General features: G+C 39.6%; 1 protein-coding gene across 2 annotated transcripts in view; it reads right to left on the bottom strand.

Moving 5' to 3' along the window:
- Positions 1-16,772, bottom strand: part of zmiz2 (zinc finger, MIZ-type containing 2) — a 35,855-nt gene that overhangs the window by 3,401 nt on the left and 15,682 nt on the right. For both annotated transcript variants that reach the window (XM_041970370.1, XM_041970371.1), the window contains 16 exons: positions 16,441-16,542; positions 14,763-14,880; positions 13,828-14,030; positions 10,512-10,680; positions 8,860-9,078; positions 8,126-8,338; positions 7,773-7,856; positions 7,498-7,675; positions 6,392-6,533; positions 5,765-5,843; positions 4,819-4,950; positions 4,586-4,691; positions 2,053-2,210; positions 1,898-1,965; positions 1,734-1,802; positions 465-706 (listed from right to left, as the gene is read on the bottom strand). In XM_041970370.1, the coding sequence (XP_041826304.1) occupies positions 465-706; positions 1,734-1,802; positions 1,898-1,965; positions 2,053-2,210; positions 4,586-4,691; positions 4,819-4,950; positions 5,765-5,843; positions 6,392-6,533; positions 7,498-7,675; positions 7,773-7,856; positions 8,126-8,338; positions 8,860-9,078; positions 10,512-10,680; positions 13,828-14,030; positions 14,763-14,880; positions 16,441-16,490 (2,230 nt within the window). In that variant the 5' untranslated portion in view covers positions 16,491-16,542. The remainder of the gene's footprint in view (positions 1-464; positions 707-1,733; positions 1,803-1,897; positions 1,966-2,052; positions 2,211-4,585; positions 4,692-4,818; positions 4,951-5,764; positions 5,844-6,391; positions 6,534-7,497; positions 7,676-7,772; positions 7,857-8,125; positions 8,339-8,859; positions 9,079-10,511; positions 10,681-13,827; positions 14,031-14,762; positions 14,881-16,440; positions 16,543-16,772) is intronic.

The raw sequence follows: 16,772 nt of genomic DNA on the forward strand, positions 1-16,772 counted from the left end.
AATAAATAAAGACAGGTTGATGTTTTGTTTTCTCTTTTGTAACAAAGATCAGAAAGTATTGAGAGAGAGAGCTAGAGAGGGAGAGAGATTCTAGCAGTGGAGTAAAAACCAGCTCCATCTCTTTCTGATGGAGTTCTGATGGAGAGAGCTAGAAAGCCCGATGCTCACATTATGTGTAGATGCATAAATTATGTAACAGTACTGGAGAAATTGAAGTTAGGGTCCGGGACATGACAGCACATATACACACAGGTCATACCATGCAGAAACATATATCCCATGGAAATAACCTTTAACTAATCTAAACAGGAAATCCTTACCATCCAAGAATGGCTAGTCAAGTTAATTCATCATCAGTCCACCTTAATTTCATGTTTCCCAAGTTACACAAATCCCTGTAATTTAAAGTTCATTTTATACTCCAACATTTCCACAATGGCCCTTTCCTGCATTCAGGTTGTTACCTGGCCGGCTGTAGTCTGGGGTGTTTCTGCCTCCTGTAGTCAAACTCTGGTAGGGGGATGAAGCTGGGCCCAGAGCTGCGATCATTTCCATCACATTTGGAAGGACCATGTGACTTGGACTGACCGTGCGACAGCGTTTCAGGACAGGACCATCGGGCTCCTCCTTTATGTGGAGGTCAGGCTTGACGGGCACTGGCCTCCAGCCACACACCGGGTCTATGGTGATCTCTTCATAATCCGAACTGAGAAAGAAAACAGAAGTTTTGATGAGACCGCGAGGATTTAAATTATTACGAAGCCACGTTTTATAATGTAAGGATTACAGTGTTTAATTCTTTGTGTTTGCCTCTTTAAATCTAAATAAAACAAGTACCATTTACCTTTTGTTTTGGTAAATTACCTGATATTACCTGAGAGTTAAAAGTTCCACTTTGAGTTTCCCATAAAATCTTCCTTTAAATGAAAAGACTTTCAGTAATAAGCTCATCTGTATGAGCTTGATTCTAATAAACTTGGCACAAAAAGAAAGAAAACTAATTTGGTAGATTATCTTTTTGTTGTATCAATGCTTCTTTGTAATAAATGTTTTACTGGTGGAAAGTCAGTTTATTTCTATTAATGGAGCCACATTTGTAAGGAAAATGCATTTGCTGGAAGAGCTGCAGGGTTGAGTATGTGGCAATTTAACAAGTTCCTCCATTAACAAACAGGAGCCACAGTATCATGTGGAAGAACCATACAGATCCACAACAGCCTGGTTGGTACCTCCTCCTCATGCTGCTCACAAGCTTGGTCACACTGCTGTGGGATGGCATCCCATTCTTCAACCAGCATCTCTCACCAGTCAGCCAATGTGGTTCTGCTGGTTCCTCTGGCATCAACAGCATGCCCAAGCTGGCACAGAAGGTTTGGCAAACTTTTCATGGGCACAACCCACATACTCAGCTCTCCTGCTCATCCCAAAAGTGCATTTTTTCTTACAAATTAAAAGGAAATTAAACAGACTGTCAAAACCCTAAAATATTTATTACAAAGAAGCATTGTTACAACAAAAAAAAAAGCCATCAAACACAAGTTTTAATTCTTTTTGTGCTAAGGCTGTAAGATGAAAGCAGCAAAACAATCAGGTGTGGTGAGTATAACAAGTTATTGCAGTAAAAAGAGACATTAAAGCTCAGTTATCATCCATATGTTTTCAGTGCAGCCCTGTTTAAGCTGGCCCCTACCATGTTTTTGTTTTGTTTTTTTATTTTTAGAAGTAACACTTACTTCTGAATGTAGACAAGAATCCCGAGCATGTACTGGTCAACTTCCAGGCCTTCTAGCAAAGCTGTTTTACTGTGAATCAGAAGATTTAAAGACAGTAAAACTTCATGCAGATAAAAGTAAACTCTACTATAAACGCTGTAGTGTTTGCTTGTTAAGCTACATACTTGCACACCGGACATCTCCATGTCCCTCTTTCACAGTTCAGTTGCAAATAGGACTCCAGGTCAAAACACTACAAAATGACAGAAACCTGCATGAGAACCGACTGGAATGAATCTGTATTAAGCTGCAGGTGTGAGTAACGCAGGTATGACTTCACCTGTATGTGCCTGCAGTCGTGGCCTCTGGCTGGCAGCTGGATTCGTCTGAATGTGATCGGGCATTTGAGAGAAACTTTGATTGCCGTCTGCTCCACTCCGTCCTCTCCATTGAGACCAGGCGTCCCAGGGATTGTCCCACTACTGAAATTTCTCTTTACTGAAACAAAAACATAGAAAAGAGAGACTTTAACTACCTCAGTGCTCCCAGAACAACTCATATTTTATAAGGCTCCAACTTAAACTACTTCAAAATATGGAGCATCTGCTCTTTAGCAGACACATTTTCCAGGTCTGACAAACAGTAAATAAATGTTTGCAGCTCATTTAAAGTTGTGACCAGATGTTTACTGTAGCTGTCCTTCATCTCCTCTACCTACTAAAACAGTATCTCTATGAGTACTCCAAAATTTTGCTTGCAAAGTTTATAAAAAGGAAAAAAACCTTTTTGCTCTGTTTGATATTGTTCATTGATTCTGCTGCCACAACATATTTGCACTAAAATGACTTTGTTCTCATCTAAAAAAAAAAACAAAGGTATGTAAACAGTTGTAAAGTCTGCCAACCTGAAAGTCGATTCAAGGCTTCCGAATTGTCCTTGGGCAAGACACTAACCCAGGTTGCCTACTGATGTGTAATCGGGGTATGAATGTGTGTGATAGAGCAAAGCAAAGCACGTAACAATAGAGGTGTGTGTGTGCATGAATGGGTGAATGTGACATGAATGTGTAAAGTGCTTTGAGTGGTCAACATGACCAGAAAAGTGCTGTCTAAGTACAGTCCATTTACAGTTGAAGCACTTTAAGTTTTGTACGTGAAATGTGCTATACTAACCTGCCTTGCTTTGCCTAGGGTTATTCACGGAGTTCAACCGGGTTCTATAGTTGGACTGATACTTATCATCCCTATTTGTTTAAGTAGATCAAATCAACGATAAAATCAGGATTTAGGAGTGAAAAGTATGAAGTATTTTTCATTTTAATAAAAAACAAAAAGGAAGCTTGAAGTGCTACTTGGGTGTGTAGAATATCTTTCCTCTGGTGCTCTTCAGTTCGGGGATTCCGGTTATACTATGAAGACTGAGGCACTCAAGGGGATGAGATATAAAAAGCTTTTATTAAATCATGGCTAATCTAGTTTTAAAAAAATATACATGCTGGTTAAGAATTATACATGCCTACACGTTTCAGCCATCAAGGCTTTCATCGTTTCCTATATATCAATACGTACACATATATAACCTCTCACTAAACATATGTACTTTATAGATTAAATGTCCCTGTGGTTGCTTCTATATTGGAAGAACAAAGCACAAGTTAAAAGTAAGGCTGGCGGATCATAAATACGCAATAAGAATGGGGAACCCACAATATCCCATGGTGGTACACTACCAAGAAGCTAATCACGGCAATTGCGAGTCATTAAAGATTAGAGGTATATAGCATAAAGAAAATTCCATTAGAGGATCTATACATTAAAAGCTACACAATACCCAGGTTTGAATAGGGAACTGGATTTTTCTCCTTTTTATAATGGTTTATTTTTGGTAATGGTCTTGTGATCTAACTTACTACTTTGTGGTTCCTGTAAGGAATAAAGAACAATATCTATATGATATATGTATATTGCTATGTTAACCTATTTCTGTAGATTGTCTAACTCTGTTTATCATTGGCAGGTCAGTTATGACATGTGACCCTCTGCCTGCCCACACAGAGCAACTGCTGCTGATTTTCTCTTGATATATAGGAAATAAATTGTTTGACAAACATTTTACCACTTGCCCTGACAAAAGCCTTGATGGCTGAAACGTGTAGGCATGTATAATTTTTAATCGATTTAATAAGTGCCTCAGTCATCTCTTTATAGTATTTTTAATTTTACATCATTCAATAAAGTCAGAGAAAAGAAGAAGAATGGAGCAAAATGACGGCAGTCCAGACAACTGCTGAGGTGAAACGTCTTTCTTAGACATTAAGGTAGGGATGACTTCATATTCTGTTTCTACTACTACCATTACTACTATGGGAAACCTTGGAGTTTAATTTGATTTTTTTTTCCTTTACTCAAACTTGAAACAAATCTGTAAGGCCTGTTTCTTTCACCAGTTTAATATCTTTAGAAAACATGTCTCAGACTTATGCAGAAAAACTAGGCGCTGCACTTATTATCTCTAGGATGGGCTTTTCCTTCTTGCTGGGATGCATTCAATACCGGATTTAAAGAAACAGTCTCATTTCAGAGATCTTGGATTCTACCCGTTCACTGTTAAAAGTAAGAGGACTGACTCAAAGTTTTATTTCTAACCATCGACTGGCATGTTTCCTCCGGCTGTCTGACATCGTCATTACTCAAAGGTCTTGATTTAGACACAGCAACCCAGTTAGATCTCCTGGAACTTTTGGAACAGCTCATTGTTTTAGTGTTTCATTGATTTTTATTCCTTGCCCTGCTCTAGCTAATGATATTGTTGCTATTGCTTTAAAATAATACAGATGAAGAACTTGCTCTGTAAGAGAGGTGAAGTTAACATACTCTTGGTGATGCAGTGCTCCGCTGGAAGCAGCCTCTTCTTCATCAGACCCTGCAGCACAGACCTGACGGATGGTCTGTGCACCAACTGTAACACGAACAGATGGGACTGTGGACAGAGAGACAGGATGGAAAACATGCATTAGATCAGATATGTTTATTGTAATACATGATGTAATGAAATGAGTTGCATTGCAGCAGCTGAGTCAGGAAAGTGTCATTTCAAGGCCTCTTACACAACAGCATGCCGTGACAGTGATCTGCACGGTGTTGCGACCTGGCTGACACACTTGCTTCAGGTACAAGGGTTTGTGGGAAGTTTTGTTGTCACCTCTTTCAATAGACAAAGGGGTTGCATTCACGCTGACCTGAGAAAGGAAATAAAATGATGCAAATTAAACACCAATTAAACACCAGTAAACAATAAGGTCCAGCAGACATAGAAAAAAACGTAGTGTTTATTTTGAGTCCTGTGGGATTAACTTTCAATGAAAACTGCTAAACTGCTGCAGCTTGAGATGAAGTGGTTTGCTCTGAGGCCAGTTAAAAAAGATAACATGCTTTTCAGAACTGAGGCAAGCTGAAGAGTTGCTAGTAATTTTACAGATTTGGGACAGTGAGCACATCACAGATTTAATTCATTGTAATTATCTGCATACAAACAGTGATTGATGCAGATTTTAACAGGGAAGATTGAATAATTAGCACAGCATTGTGTCAGTTTAAACGAGACAGTTCACACATTAAGTGTTTAAATTAACCAGTAATATTAGACGAGGACATAAAGCATTCATCAACAAATCTCACATGTGCAATGTTTTTCTTTCTGTTGCTACTCGGTGCATAAATTATGTAATTTATCTTTACATAAAGACTATGAGCCAAAGGAGCCCTCTCCTAATACAAGATAAGCAAAGAGTCTTAGAACAGATGGGTTGACACTACCAAGCTTTAAGTTTCACATTTTTTCTTTTTGTTTGTTTGTTTTTCCCACTTTCTATTACAGAGCTGGGAGTGTGACAACAAAGAGGCGGATAACATGCAAAGTGTTTAGATATTTTTCTGTTGCAATATTTCTACTTCTATTTGGGAAACGTAACTAAGTCCTTGCTATCGCACTAAAGTAATGTAACACTTCATTAATGAAAATTATTATTATTATGAAAAGGTAAGGATGCTTACCTGCACAGATGCAGGCCAGTTAGTGTTCATCTGTCTGTCCTCGTGGTGGTAACACTTAAACTGCAGCTCCAGATCTGGTCTGCAGGGGGAGACACAGCACCGACTTCAGGGAGACACTGGGTGGGGTTATTAAACATTCCTGCTATTATCCTTCATCTGGCGTTATAAGTTACTCAGGAAGAGAAGCCAACAGAAGTCTGCTACTCTGATTTTACATGGAGGACATGTCATGTTAGTGATTTACTATGATGCTGCCTTCTCAGCTCTACTGCACTGCAGGCTCCATGGTGAAAAAAGAATCATCATAATGAATATATTCTGACTTTCCTAAAACCATGGTTTTCCAGGAGGTGGAAGATTTGGAAAAATTAAAAAAAAACACCTGTGCACCTGCTTGTTAATGCAGTTCAAACAGCCAATCATGTTGCAGCAGTGCAGCTGCAGTAAACATTTACATAAAACATCAGGATGAAAAAATGATCAAAGCTGGAGAAAGAGTCTACTCAGATTAACCTTTAAGTTCGATCCATACTGCACAGCAGGGATCAGAACACACTAACAACCAAAAACATTTGTCTGCTAACACAGCCTCAAACAGAAAATAGAAAAGACAAAAGTGGGATTCACCTCATCATGAGTGTTTTATAGACAGAGTCTCGAAGCTGGAAGGCGTGATTACTGACAGCCAGATTGTGCTCCAGTCTAAACGGCTCCAACACAACGCCATCTCGTACTGGGAATGTTAGACGCAGGTCGTCACTGGGATTACCTTGAATAAAAAACAAAGAAAATGTTGTAGCATTGGAGTATCTCAGAGTTCAGTAGTTAAAGGTTAACCTTGAGCCCTCCCAGAAAATTTAGACCAGATCTAAGCATAAACTGTTAATTCTTACTTTCCTAAAAGTTCTAAAACCTCCCACTTTTCACACAGAGGCAACGTTTTCATTGCATACTACACAGTGAGCCAAAAATATGATAACAAATCACATTTTTTGTCTCAAAGTAGCTGAAATACTTGTTTTTGACTTCATTGAGTGCACTTTATTTCACTAAGTTAACCTTATCTTGGTGTTGTTCTATAAATCCGTTAAGTTTGCTTTAATAATGCTGGTTTCATAACAGATACTGTATGTGGGATAAGACACGTTACAGGTGAAGATGATGTTCATGTGACCGAGAAAGACATTCAGGAAGTAGCTGGTTTTTTTCCCAGCTGCAGACTTTGATGCAGAATGGATCAATCAAGCTGTCCTGGCTTGACTTAATAAAAAAAAAATAATAATAATAATAAAGTTTAGTTAAAAGCAACTTTCAAAACACACAAGGACACTGTACAATAAAACACAGATCATAAAATTCAGAATAATGCAGAAGCAGAAGATAAAAGAAAATAAAATCTAAGCTAAACCAGTGAAGTGCTGGAGTGAATGAAGTTATTTGGAGTAGGTGATTTTGAACAGGTAAGTTCTGAGTATGGATTGAAAAAGTGGAAGAGAGGGGATATTTATAATAATATGATATTTCTGATTATAAAGAGAAGATAAATATCAACTAAGAAGGCATGACGTTATTATACTGCCAGGGTTAGAAAACAGTTTGGAGAATTGGGTTAATTCAGGAGCTACACTTGAGCAACGTTCAGTTCCAAGTCTACTTTAAGCTGAGTAGGGAGCAAACTGACAGGCTGTTTGAGCAGATTGTCGGCTGTGTGTATTTTAATATGAGCATCTCACCTGTTGAGGGCTGCTGGGAGTTGATGTTGGGTTTAGTGTCAGGTGGAAGATAGGGCGGTTTGGTGTCCTGGCCTGGAGAAAGGTAGGGAGGTATGGAGGTTCCAGGTGTCATGGGAGGGGTGGGATTCCCACCCATCGGCGAGGTAGGGTACCCGGGTATCACTCCGCCCCGTCCTGGCTGGAAGACGAGGAAGAGGACGAGTGTTTAGAACTTTATCAACACACATCATCATTAAACAGACTTATTTGCTGAATAGGGGAAAAGTCTGACTTACCCCGTTCACTGCAGCCTGTGTGAAGGCATTGTATCCTCCGGCTCCTCCAGATGGCAAACTGACCTGACCAGCGAAAGGCTCTGACTGGAAACCAGAGACAGGGAACATGATACTCTAATCATCCAACTATACAGACACAAAACAGATCAGCTGTGGTGTAGAAGACAAAAAAACAAACTATGTCTATAATTTCTATAATTAGCCTGTGAATTTTAAAAGAGCCCATGTTGTAAATCAATTAAAAAACTTTATTATAGCCCTGGTCATTCAGTTCACAGGTTTCTTCATTTGCTCATTATTGCTACCGTTCCATGCAGGTCAGGCTGTGTTTTGTGAGGTGGGGGTGTCATCACCTTATAATACTGTGGAGGATTGGGCTGGCCGGTGCCGGGAGGGAACTGTGCTGGGTTGTGTGACCCAGAGGTGTACTGTCCCATGTGAGGCATCCGGCTGGAGGGGTATGAGGGTGATGGAGCACATCTCTGCTGTGGGCCAGCGGGGTATTGCAGAGGCTGATTGGGATAACCAGACATCCCTCCAGCTCCGTACTGTTGCCCTGGAAAACTCTGGAAAAGAGAAAGTAGACTATTAAATGTATGAACATCTAAAAGATTAATATCTCTTTATATAGAGCAGGAGTGTCCAAAGTCTATTCTTGACACCTGCTGTCCTGCAGGTTTTTGATGTTTCCTCCTGCAACACACCTACACCAGATTAATGGATCCATATGTTTTGGCAGCATTTGACAACAAGCTGTTGAAGAATTCTGAAATTTATTTATTGGATAGCCCCTTGAGATGCAACAACTAGTTTTCAAGAGGGTCCAAGAAAAAAAAAATAACACAACAAACAAAAATACACAACATTTCAATCAGGTGAGTTGGAGCAGGGAAACATCTAAAACCTCAGGATTGTGGCCCTCAAGGACCGGAGCTGGACATTCCTAAAGGTCTCAAACTGATTCTTCCTTTACTGAACTCTGTTGCCCACTTCTATACTGTAGGAAATGAAACATGACACCGGTGCAGGAGAATCATCTGGAATCAACTTGGGAAAAAAAAAACATCTTTGAACTTTATTCACTGACCTCTGAATGGAAGGGCCGTTTGAGCCCTTGCTGTCCGCCTTGGTAACCTCCGTGCTGGGGCATCCTCTGAGCCTGCACAGAATGAGACGGATACAAGCCTCCAGCTGAGGGTGGTGGCCCAGGCCTTGAAGGGACCATCCCACCAGGGTTCATCCCTGGGGGGCCACGGGGGCCTGAATGAGACAGGAACTGGGTGCTGTAAGAGGATGCTCCACCCATCTGGGAGGGAAAGGGAAGTAAAACAGGGATATAAAAAATATGAGTAAAGCTTGCTGGTTCTTTGCCGCAACCTGTACAACTCAGTTTGGTGCAGTGTGTCAGAGAAAAAGTTAGAAAAAATGTAAATGGACGAGACTCTTTTCATACACCAGAATTTACCAGAGGAGACTAAGTCTGAACTCACTCAGCTCCAATGCTTCATTTAGCCCCATCCCATTCAGCAAGTTTGAATAAAATACAAGCCAGACCACAGGCTAGCTAGATGACTGCTAAAACACTTCTACCTGACAGTAGGATTGCAAGTTATCATGAAGCTTCCTGCACACTTTCAGCAGGAGACATTTAGCAGCAGTAAATGCAGCTCATTTATAAACAGTTTATCTAAACTTTCAGCTAATCCTCTTTTTATATTTCTGTCACTGTGCTGAAAAATTATATCAAAACAGAACTACCAACTCTCCTGAATATAGTGTTGCTTACAACTGCCGTTCTTTTTGGACTTTTTGGCTCCAGTGGTCTTTATTTGAGTGGCTTGACAAGAAAGGGGTCAGTTAGAGTAGCGGAATGATATGCAGCAAAGGGCTCCAGGCCGGGATTTATACCTGGTCCGGCTGCATTGAGGAGCCACAGCATCTGTACATCTGGAGGCTTATCAGCCAGTTCAACTCCACACCACCCCATTTCCTGTATTTTTAATAAAATGTTTGAAAAAAGTATGTAAATAAATGCAGTTATTTTTCCCTTGACCTTCTTCGGGGCGGTGAGAGTTATTGGACAATCAGTATTAGCAATATATTTTTATACTGCACAGGTGGGATTTAAAAAAAAACACAAAGTTGTGATTTTAATATTACTAACAACATTGGAAACATATTCAGAGGTTAGAGTAAATTCTTCCAACAACAAAGACTGGTGAAAGCTTTCACTTCAAGCCTAATGGAAAGATATTTAGTTCTACACAGACACACATGGCTGTGCAACTACTGTGCTTAATCTTCTTTATTTAAATCTAGTAAAGTAACAAATATGTGTTATGAAATGCATGTTCTGTATTTACTTTATTTTAGATGTAGCACTTCTCTTCTTCACAAATTATTATTTGCTTTGTCAAGCTTCTATGTTGACTCATTATTGCTGATTTATATTTTAAGGCTGGTTTGAGTGCAGTGTCAAATTATGCAATGTCTCTGCTGTTAATGAGAAGCATGTGTCATCAATCTGTGAAAGCTGCAGAAAAACAACTTCTGATTTGCAGCCCTTCCATAGCCCTGTAAACAAACTTCACAAACACAAACAGGGCCAGAGCCAGGATGTCAGTACTGTCCTCAAACTGAGACTTATGAGATAAATAATTTTAATTAAAAAAAAAGGGAGGGGGGGGGGGGGGGGGGGATCATTTCTGTTCTGTTCCAACAAGTGTGTTTTCCATTTACCTGACCATAGCTGAGCTCCTGGTTTTGTTTTTCTTGTATTGCTGCAACAGTTGCCGTTGCCGTGGCAGTTGCCGTGGCAGCAGCTGCAGCGACAGCAGCAGCAGCAGCTTGAGTGAAGTCTGAGGGTGGACGAACGCCCAGACCTGCACCTCCACTGCTCCCGGAGTAACTGCAGGGAGAGGGGAAGACGGAGAGATGAGTGGGCAGTGAACTTAGTGAACTGAGCGTACGAGTTCGTAAGCTGTCGTCATGAGTGTGACTCAGAGCAGTGGGTAGGAGCAGTCACATATGCTGACATATGCAGAGGCACAAGCCCACAGCTCCAGCAAACACAGTATTGTGCCAGTCAATTTATTAAAATGTGCTTTAAGGTTTTAATTTCCTTTATCATTAGCAACTAGAAGTACTCAGAGAGCGCAGACCTCCGCCAAGCTATTTTATTTATTTATTTTGCCAGTGATTGTGGGCATTATTTTTAAGTTAGAAGCTCTAATGGCAAAATTATTTCTATTTCCCCATAGTAAGGAATCTGGTGGTGACTGGGGTCACCCCCAATAATCCATTGTTCCTTTACAATTACATTTTTACATTTATGAGATTTCCTGAAAATTTAAAACCTGTTTATGACTTTTTGAGTTATGTTGCTAACAGACAAACAACACCGAATACAAGACCTCCACCTTGGTAACAAAGAGCCACTGAAAACCCATCTGTTGCTGTGGTGTTTGATGGTGTTCTCAGAAAAAGATCAAGATATGGAGCATCCACTCACATGGGCATTTCTATTATTTGAAGTACCTGGGTACTATACTTTACTATACTATACTTAGACATGCACATGAGACATTCTAGGTAGAGACAGGTTGCCCTGGCTCTTTAAAGTACTAATAGAGCAGTGGTTCCCAAACTCTGAGTTATGATGGGGATGGGGGGGGGGACAGCCAGGCTAAATAAAACTTAAAGTTTCTGCACTGCTAGCAAAACATGGACAAATTTGTGAAAGTACCAATGGGCAAACGATGATGAATCAACAAAAAAGGGCAACAAAAAATTATGAGGCATATCTTGACCAGATAATGGTCAAGTAACAGTAACAGTCAATGGCGGGTAACGAAGAGAGGCCACAGCTTGTCGTATGTCTCCAAATGTCAGCACCTGACAGTAAAAAGCCAAACAAGTTACGATGCTACTTTAGGACTTCTGAAAACAAAGAAAAGCCTGTTGATTACTTTAGAAATAAACTACTCATCTGTTGTATACAGCAGCTGTTTTACACACCTAGTGCAGAAAAAGTTGGGAACCACTGTACTAGAGCAACTTTTCTCTGCTGGAATAAAAACCACCAGTCAGTTGTTAAGATTATTAGTCTGTGTGAATACCAGCTTCTTTTGCAGTCTACAAATCCATGGCTGTGTCCGAATGTCCACCCTACTCCCTAACCCCTAGTTCACTACATAGGGCTGCACTATATAGCACACTACATAATTCTCTTGGAGATTCAGTCACGAACCTGCCTATTTTTTCCTCGCCGCAAACCACGTGACTACCGCCATCACCATGGCAACCACAACCCACATCAAGATGTCATTCCAAATCCAATCCAAAGTTTTGTGTAAATATTTTTATTTTCATTCCTTATGTTGTATTTTATTCTTTGTTTGCTTATAGGTAATTTCGCGCAGCTAAATTTTTTTGCCTCCTTGCGCCATGTTGAGCTTCTGCCCGCAATGCATTGTGGTCTATATTGACCCGTCTAGTGACCATCGATGCTCACTACTTTTCAAGATGCACTGTGGGTCATTTTGAGTGCCCTACTTTTTTTCTCTCTGGACTTTCGGACACTCCGAAAAAATGGGTGCCCCTATATAGGGCACTATGTAGGGAGTAGGGTGCACATTCAGTCACAGCCCATGTCTCCTCCTGTTCATGTTTCACTTATAAAATAACAGAATTATATTTCAAGTTTGTTTGGCCAGTTGCTAAAACAAATTGAATGTAGGTTTGTGATGAGGATGGATAGCAATAACACTCAAGGAAGGATTCATTTACATTCTTTTCTGCATCTGAACAATAACAAATGGGATTCAGTTGCTGGAGAATGACCTGATAAATTTAAGATTGGAAAAAAACTAAACTTAGAGGAAAGTTTCCAGCTGATGGAGGAGGCACAGTACATCAGAGAAAACAAATAATCAAAGGATAATTAGCTACAACATTGACAAGCTCACACAGAATGCTGCATGAAAAGAGCTTTCAAGCTAAATTAATGCCAGCTTCTTGCTGTTATCCCCTGGGAATCGGTTAGAAAGGAAGCTGTGCAACCTGTTCATAAAGGTGAGTTTAGAGATAAAAGTTAAAAAGAAGGTAGGAGCTTTAAAGAATGATAAACTGATAAGACGCCATTTATCATTCAGTCTGCAAGCGTAATAGATGAATCCGAAAAAAGATCCAAGAGCAGCAATATTCTAATAAATTGAGATTTTTATTCAATATTACTGAGAAATACAGTTATAAGCTCCCACCTACCATGTTAAAGGCATTTAAATATATTCTTCTTTAAATAAAAAAAATTTTTCCTTTCACAGAAATACTCACTCACTTACTCAAACCCTCTTTGTACCTCCTTTTTAAATAAGAAAAAAAATCATGCCAAACCTTTAAAAGTAACAGGATTTCTGCAGCTTTAAAGACATTTTAGAATTGCTTGGTCAATTTAACATAAAGTTTGTAATCATGAACAATTCGCATCTTGCAGCATGTAACAGACTGAAAGCAAGAAAATGTAGGCAACCACATGGACTGCCTGCACATAAAACTGGTTCAATCTACATTTAGGAAAACAAATACCAATCACACAACGTGAGTGTTTGTTTTGAGGAGAAATTTAGAAAGAGAATCACCACTAGTATATCCTGCAGACTGATTACATGCCCATGCATGAGAAGTGTCAGCACAGCATAATTAAATAGCAGCAGTAGTAGCAGTAGTAGTAGTAGTAGTAGCATGTTTGTGGATCTGCCCAGTCCTAATAATTTTGTGCACATGGACACAACCATGCACCCAACCTTTCTGTGTGAATACTGCAAGCTGCAAGGATGCATACTGCACTGGTACTGGCAAAAACTGAATACACCACCCCAACTCCCAAAACTACAGTGAATGTGATAAATGGTAAAAGCCCAATCAAAAGCCAGTGTATGGTTTGTCCCTTCTGGGCTACTGTAGTAGTATAAATAGTATATGGCAAAGACGAAGAACTCATGTATCTCAGTAGTTCGGTCATTTATATAAATAAACATTAAGGAAAGTAGCGTACCTTCCTCCGTAGGCTGAGGCTGGATTGTATGCGCCACTGGGACGTCCATACATGACTGGCTGGCCGTAGCTTTTAGACATGGCCTCCCCGTACGACTGCTGTCCAATGAACTGGGAACCCATGCCACCGCCCATACCAGGGCTGCCACCAGGCATCATATGACCACCGGAGCTCTCGCCGGGGCCCATTGGTGCACCAAAAACCTACACAGGAAACAGGAAGGCGTTATCACATTGGGGAATACTGGGGACCTTAAAGACAAAGTCAATCTGAGAGAAGGTGCTGGGAGATAAGTTATAGAAAGCAAATATAAAGTTATGAGGAACACTCTTATATGTGAAAGATTTTATTTTTACTACACCTCAAGAGAGAAATATCCAGCAGCTCACTCCTAATAACACAGAAGTGTTACAGCCAACCTTAAATCTCTCAGCAAGTGTTTATCTGTGCTTTCAGTCTATCAGTACACAATCCTAATTTCTTCCCTCAGATTCTTGATGATGGCCCATATTAACTGGACACTTGGAGAGGAAAGGAGGGATGGATGGATGGATGGATGGATAAATAAAATTAAATAAAATACAATCAAACTGCTGATCTCAGAAAAAGAAAAGAAAATCAGTATTAGTATTAAGGTGATTTGACAGATTGTTCATTTAACACATTTTAATAAAACTGTCGAAATTTAATTAAGAAAAAAAGGCCATTCCAAGAGAGAAATAATAAAAACATTACAAGATCAAATCACAATGTTATGTGAAATTCAGTTACAAAAATCTTAATTTTACCCACTTTAAGTCAAAATGTTCTTTACTGTCAGATTCCCCACTAAAAATATGGGCCTCAGTTTCATCTTGTGAAATAAATAGATTGTGTTGTTTCAGCAAAGGGAGCAGTAGAAGAACAACATCCCAGCATACTGAGTCATGCATTACCTGGCTGTGTGTGGGATTGGTCACGCCCCACACTGTGGTTACTACAGAGAGAGATCCTGCGTGCTGATTGGTGCTTGGTTGCCAGGAGACTGGCTCATTTAGGAAAGGGCCGTCAGTGCTGCAGAGGGATGTGAAACCGAGTTACTGGGATGGTTCAGAGAGGCAGAGAGGGCATTCATCCAGACAAGCACAAAATGCCACATTATCACAGACCGTGTTTCATAATTTCCTCATGAAAACAAAAAGTGTTTAACACATTGTGGGAGCTAATTTACCGTGGTAACACAGAGAGACGGCGTTGAGGTAAAGGTCATGAATGCATCATTTACTCTGGTGAGCAAACGATTAACCTGAACATGGTTTATTCATCTGACAGTTGAGGTTACCCTCTTTTCCCTCCTACTAAACCATTTCCTCTACAGGAAACTACCACAAGAGCACGGCTGTCAGACCACATTATCTGAAAGTTTACTGACTGAAGTCTTTACCACCAGAACGGATGTGTTTTAAATATTTTACCTTACATCTTTTAGACATTTTTGGCAAAGAATAAGAGGTTTAAGATGTGACTGTAGAAAGTATATGTATGTTGTATTACTGAAAAAAACGTGCATAAAAAAAACACAATTTGTTTCACCATAGTTTTTCATAAATGACTACAAATATTTGAAGTTTAAAAATAAATATTCATTTAAATCAGGGTGAAAACACAAAACTAATTTCTTAAGTCTCAGAATACACAAAATCACTACTAATTTAGTAGTAATTAGGAGTCTTTATCCTGTTTAGCTCCCCAACTGCAGCATGACATCTGCACACAGCCCAGATTTGCAGTATTTTTGGTCCTGAGATCAAGAATGTTGTACAGATCCATTTAGCTTTGGGACATTTCTCACAATACTGACAGAATCCAGATTAACGTCAGAAGATAACACTTAATGCACTGATCCATTGATTTTATAATCTTTATCTTTTATTCATATATTAATTAAGTTTTCAAACAAGCACAATTTAAGACTGTGTACCTCAAAAAAGGCTAAATTTAAAAATGATTTATTAAAACTTTCACACACAGCTCCCCTTTCAAAGTTAATCACTTTGCAGTTCAGCCGTGTCCCACCTCTGATGACACTGTGCTGCAAATGTGTCTCCAGTTTTTTGGAGAAACCTTGCCAACAAACAAATCAAATTAACTAGATCCTCCTTGGTGGGAGTACTGAGGGAGGCCATACAAACCACCCCAATTATAATACTTTTCGCTATGTCTCTTAATGTTTGCATTTTCACTTCAATGAAAAAAAATATTTTGTATAAATTGCTGGAAACACACACACACACATACATATATATATATATATCTATATATCTATATATATCTATATACATATATATATATATACATACACATATATACATACACATATATATATATATATACATATATATATATAAAATTCTCTCTTTTTTTGCATTAATAAATAATATCCAGGTCGGTTTCTCATTGTGTGACCAACTTTTATCCATTTGCTCTAATAGAAGACAAAATGAAGCAAAAAAACAATTCTGCGATAAAATTTTAAGGTATATTTTTGCTGGGCAAAGCAGGGTAAGTGTCACTTGATTCACATGAGGACTGTGAGCCTCATGTCTGCACAGTGTAAGAGCACCGTGTGGGTACCTTTGTGGAGTGGGAGGCAGGGAGGGTTTCATGGAGTTGAGGGGGTTCATCGGATGAATGGGGGGATCATTAGCGAGCCCCCACTGTCCTCAAGCAGCAGCCCTGTGAGAGAAAAAGATGCACATAAAAAGACAAACACTTACAGTTCATTTGCTACACAGCAACAATTTATCAGCACTATTGCCCACACTGTGTGCACAAAGACATCACATCCTCCCACTCTGAGCCACTCACTTTAATCTGTGTGTGCATGTGTGTGTGGACTGCACACATCAAAACGTTAGCCTATCACTGTCTGCTGCAGCTCTGATACCTCTCAAAGGAGGGGGAGG

Source organism: Melanotaenia boesemani, chromosome 19 (genome assembly GCF_017639745.1).
Source record: "Melanotaenia boesemani isolate fMelBoe1 chromosome 19, fMelBoe1.pri, whole genome shotgun sequence".
NCBI lineage: Eukaryota > Metazoa > Chordata > Actinopteri > Atheriniformes > Melanotaeniidae > Melanotaenia > Melanotaenia boesemani.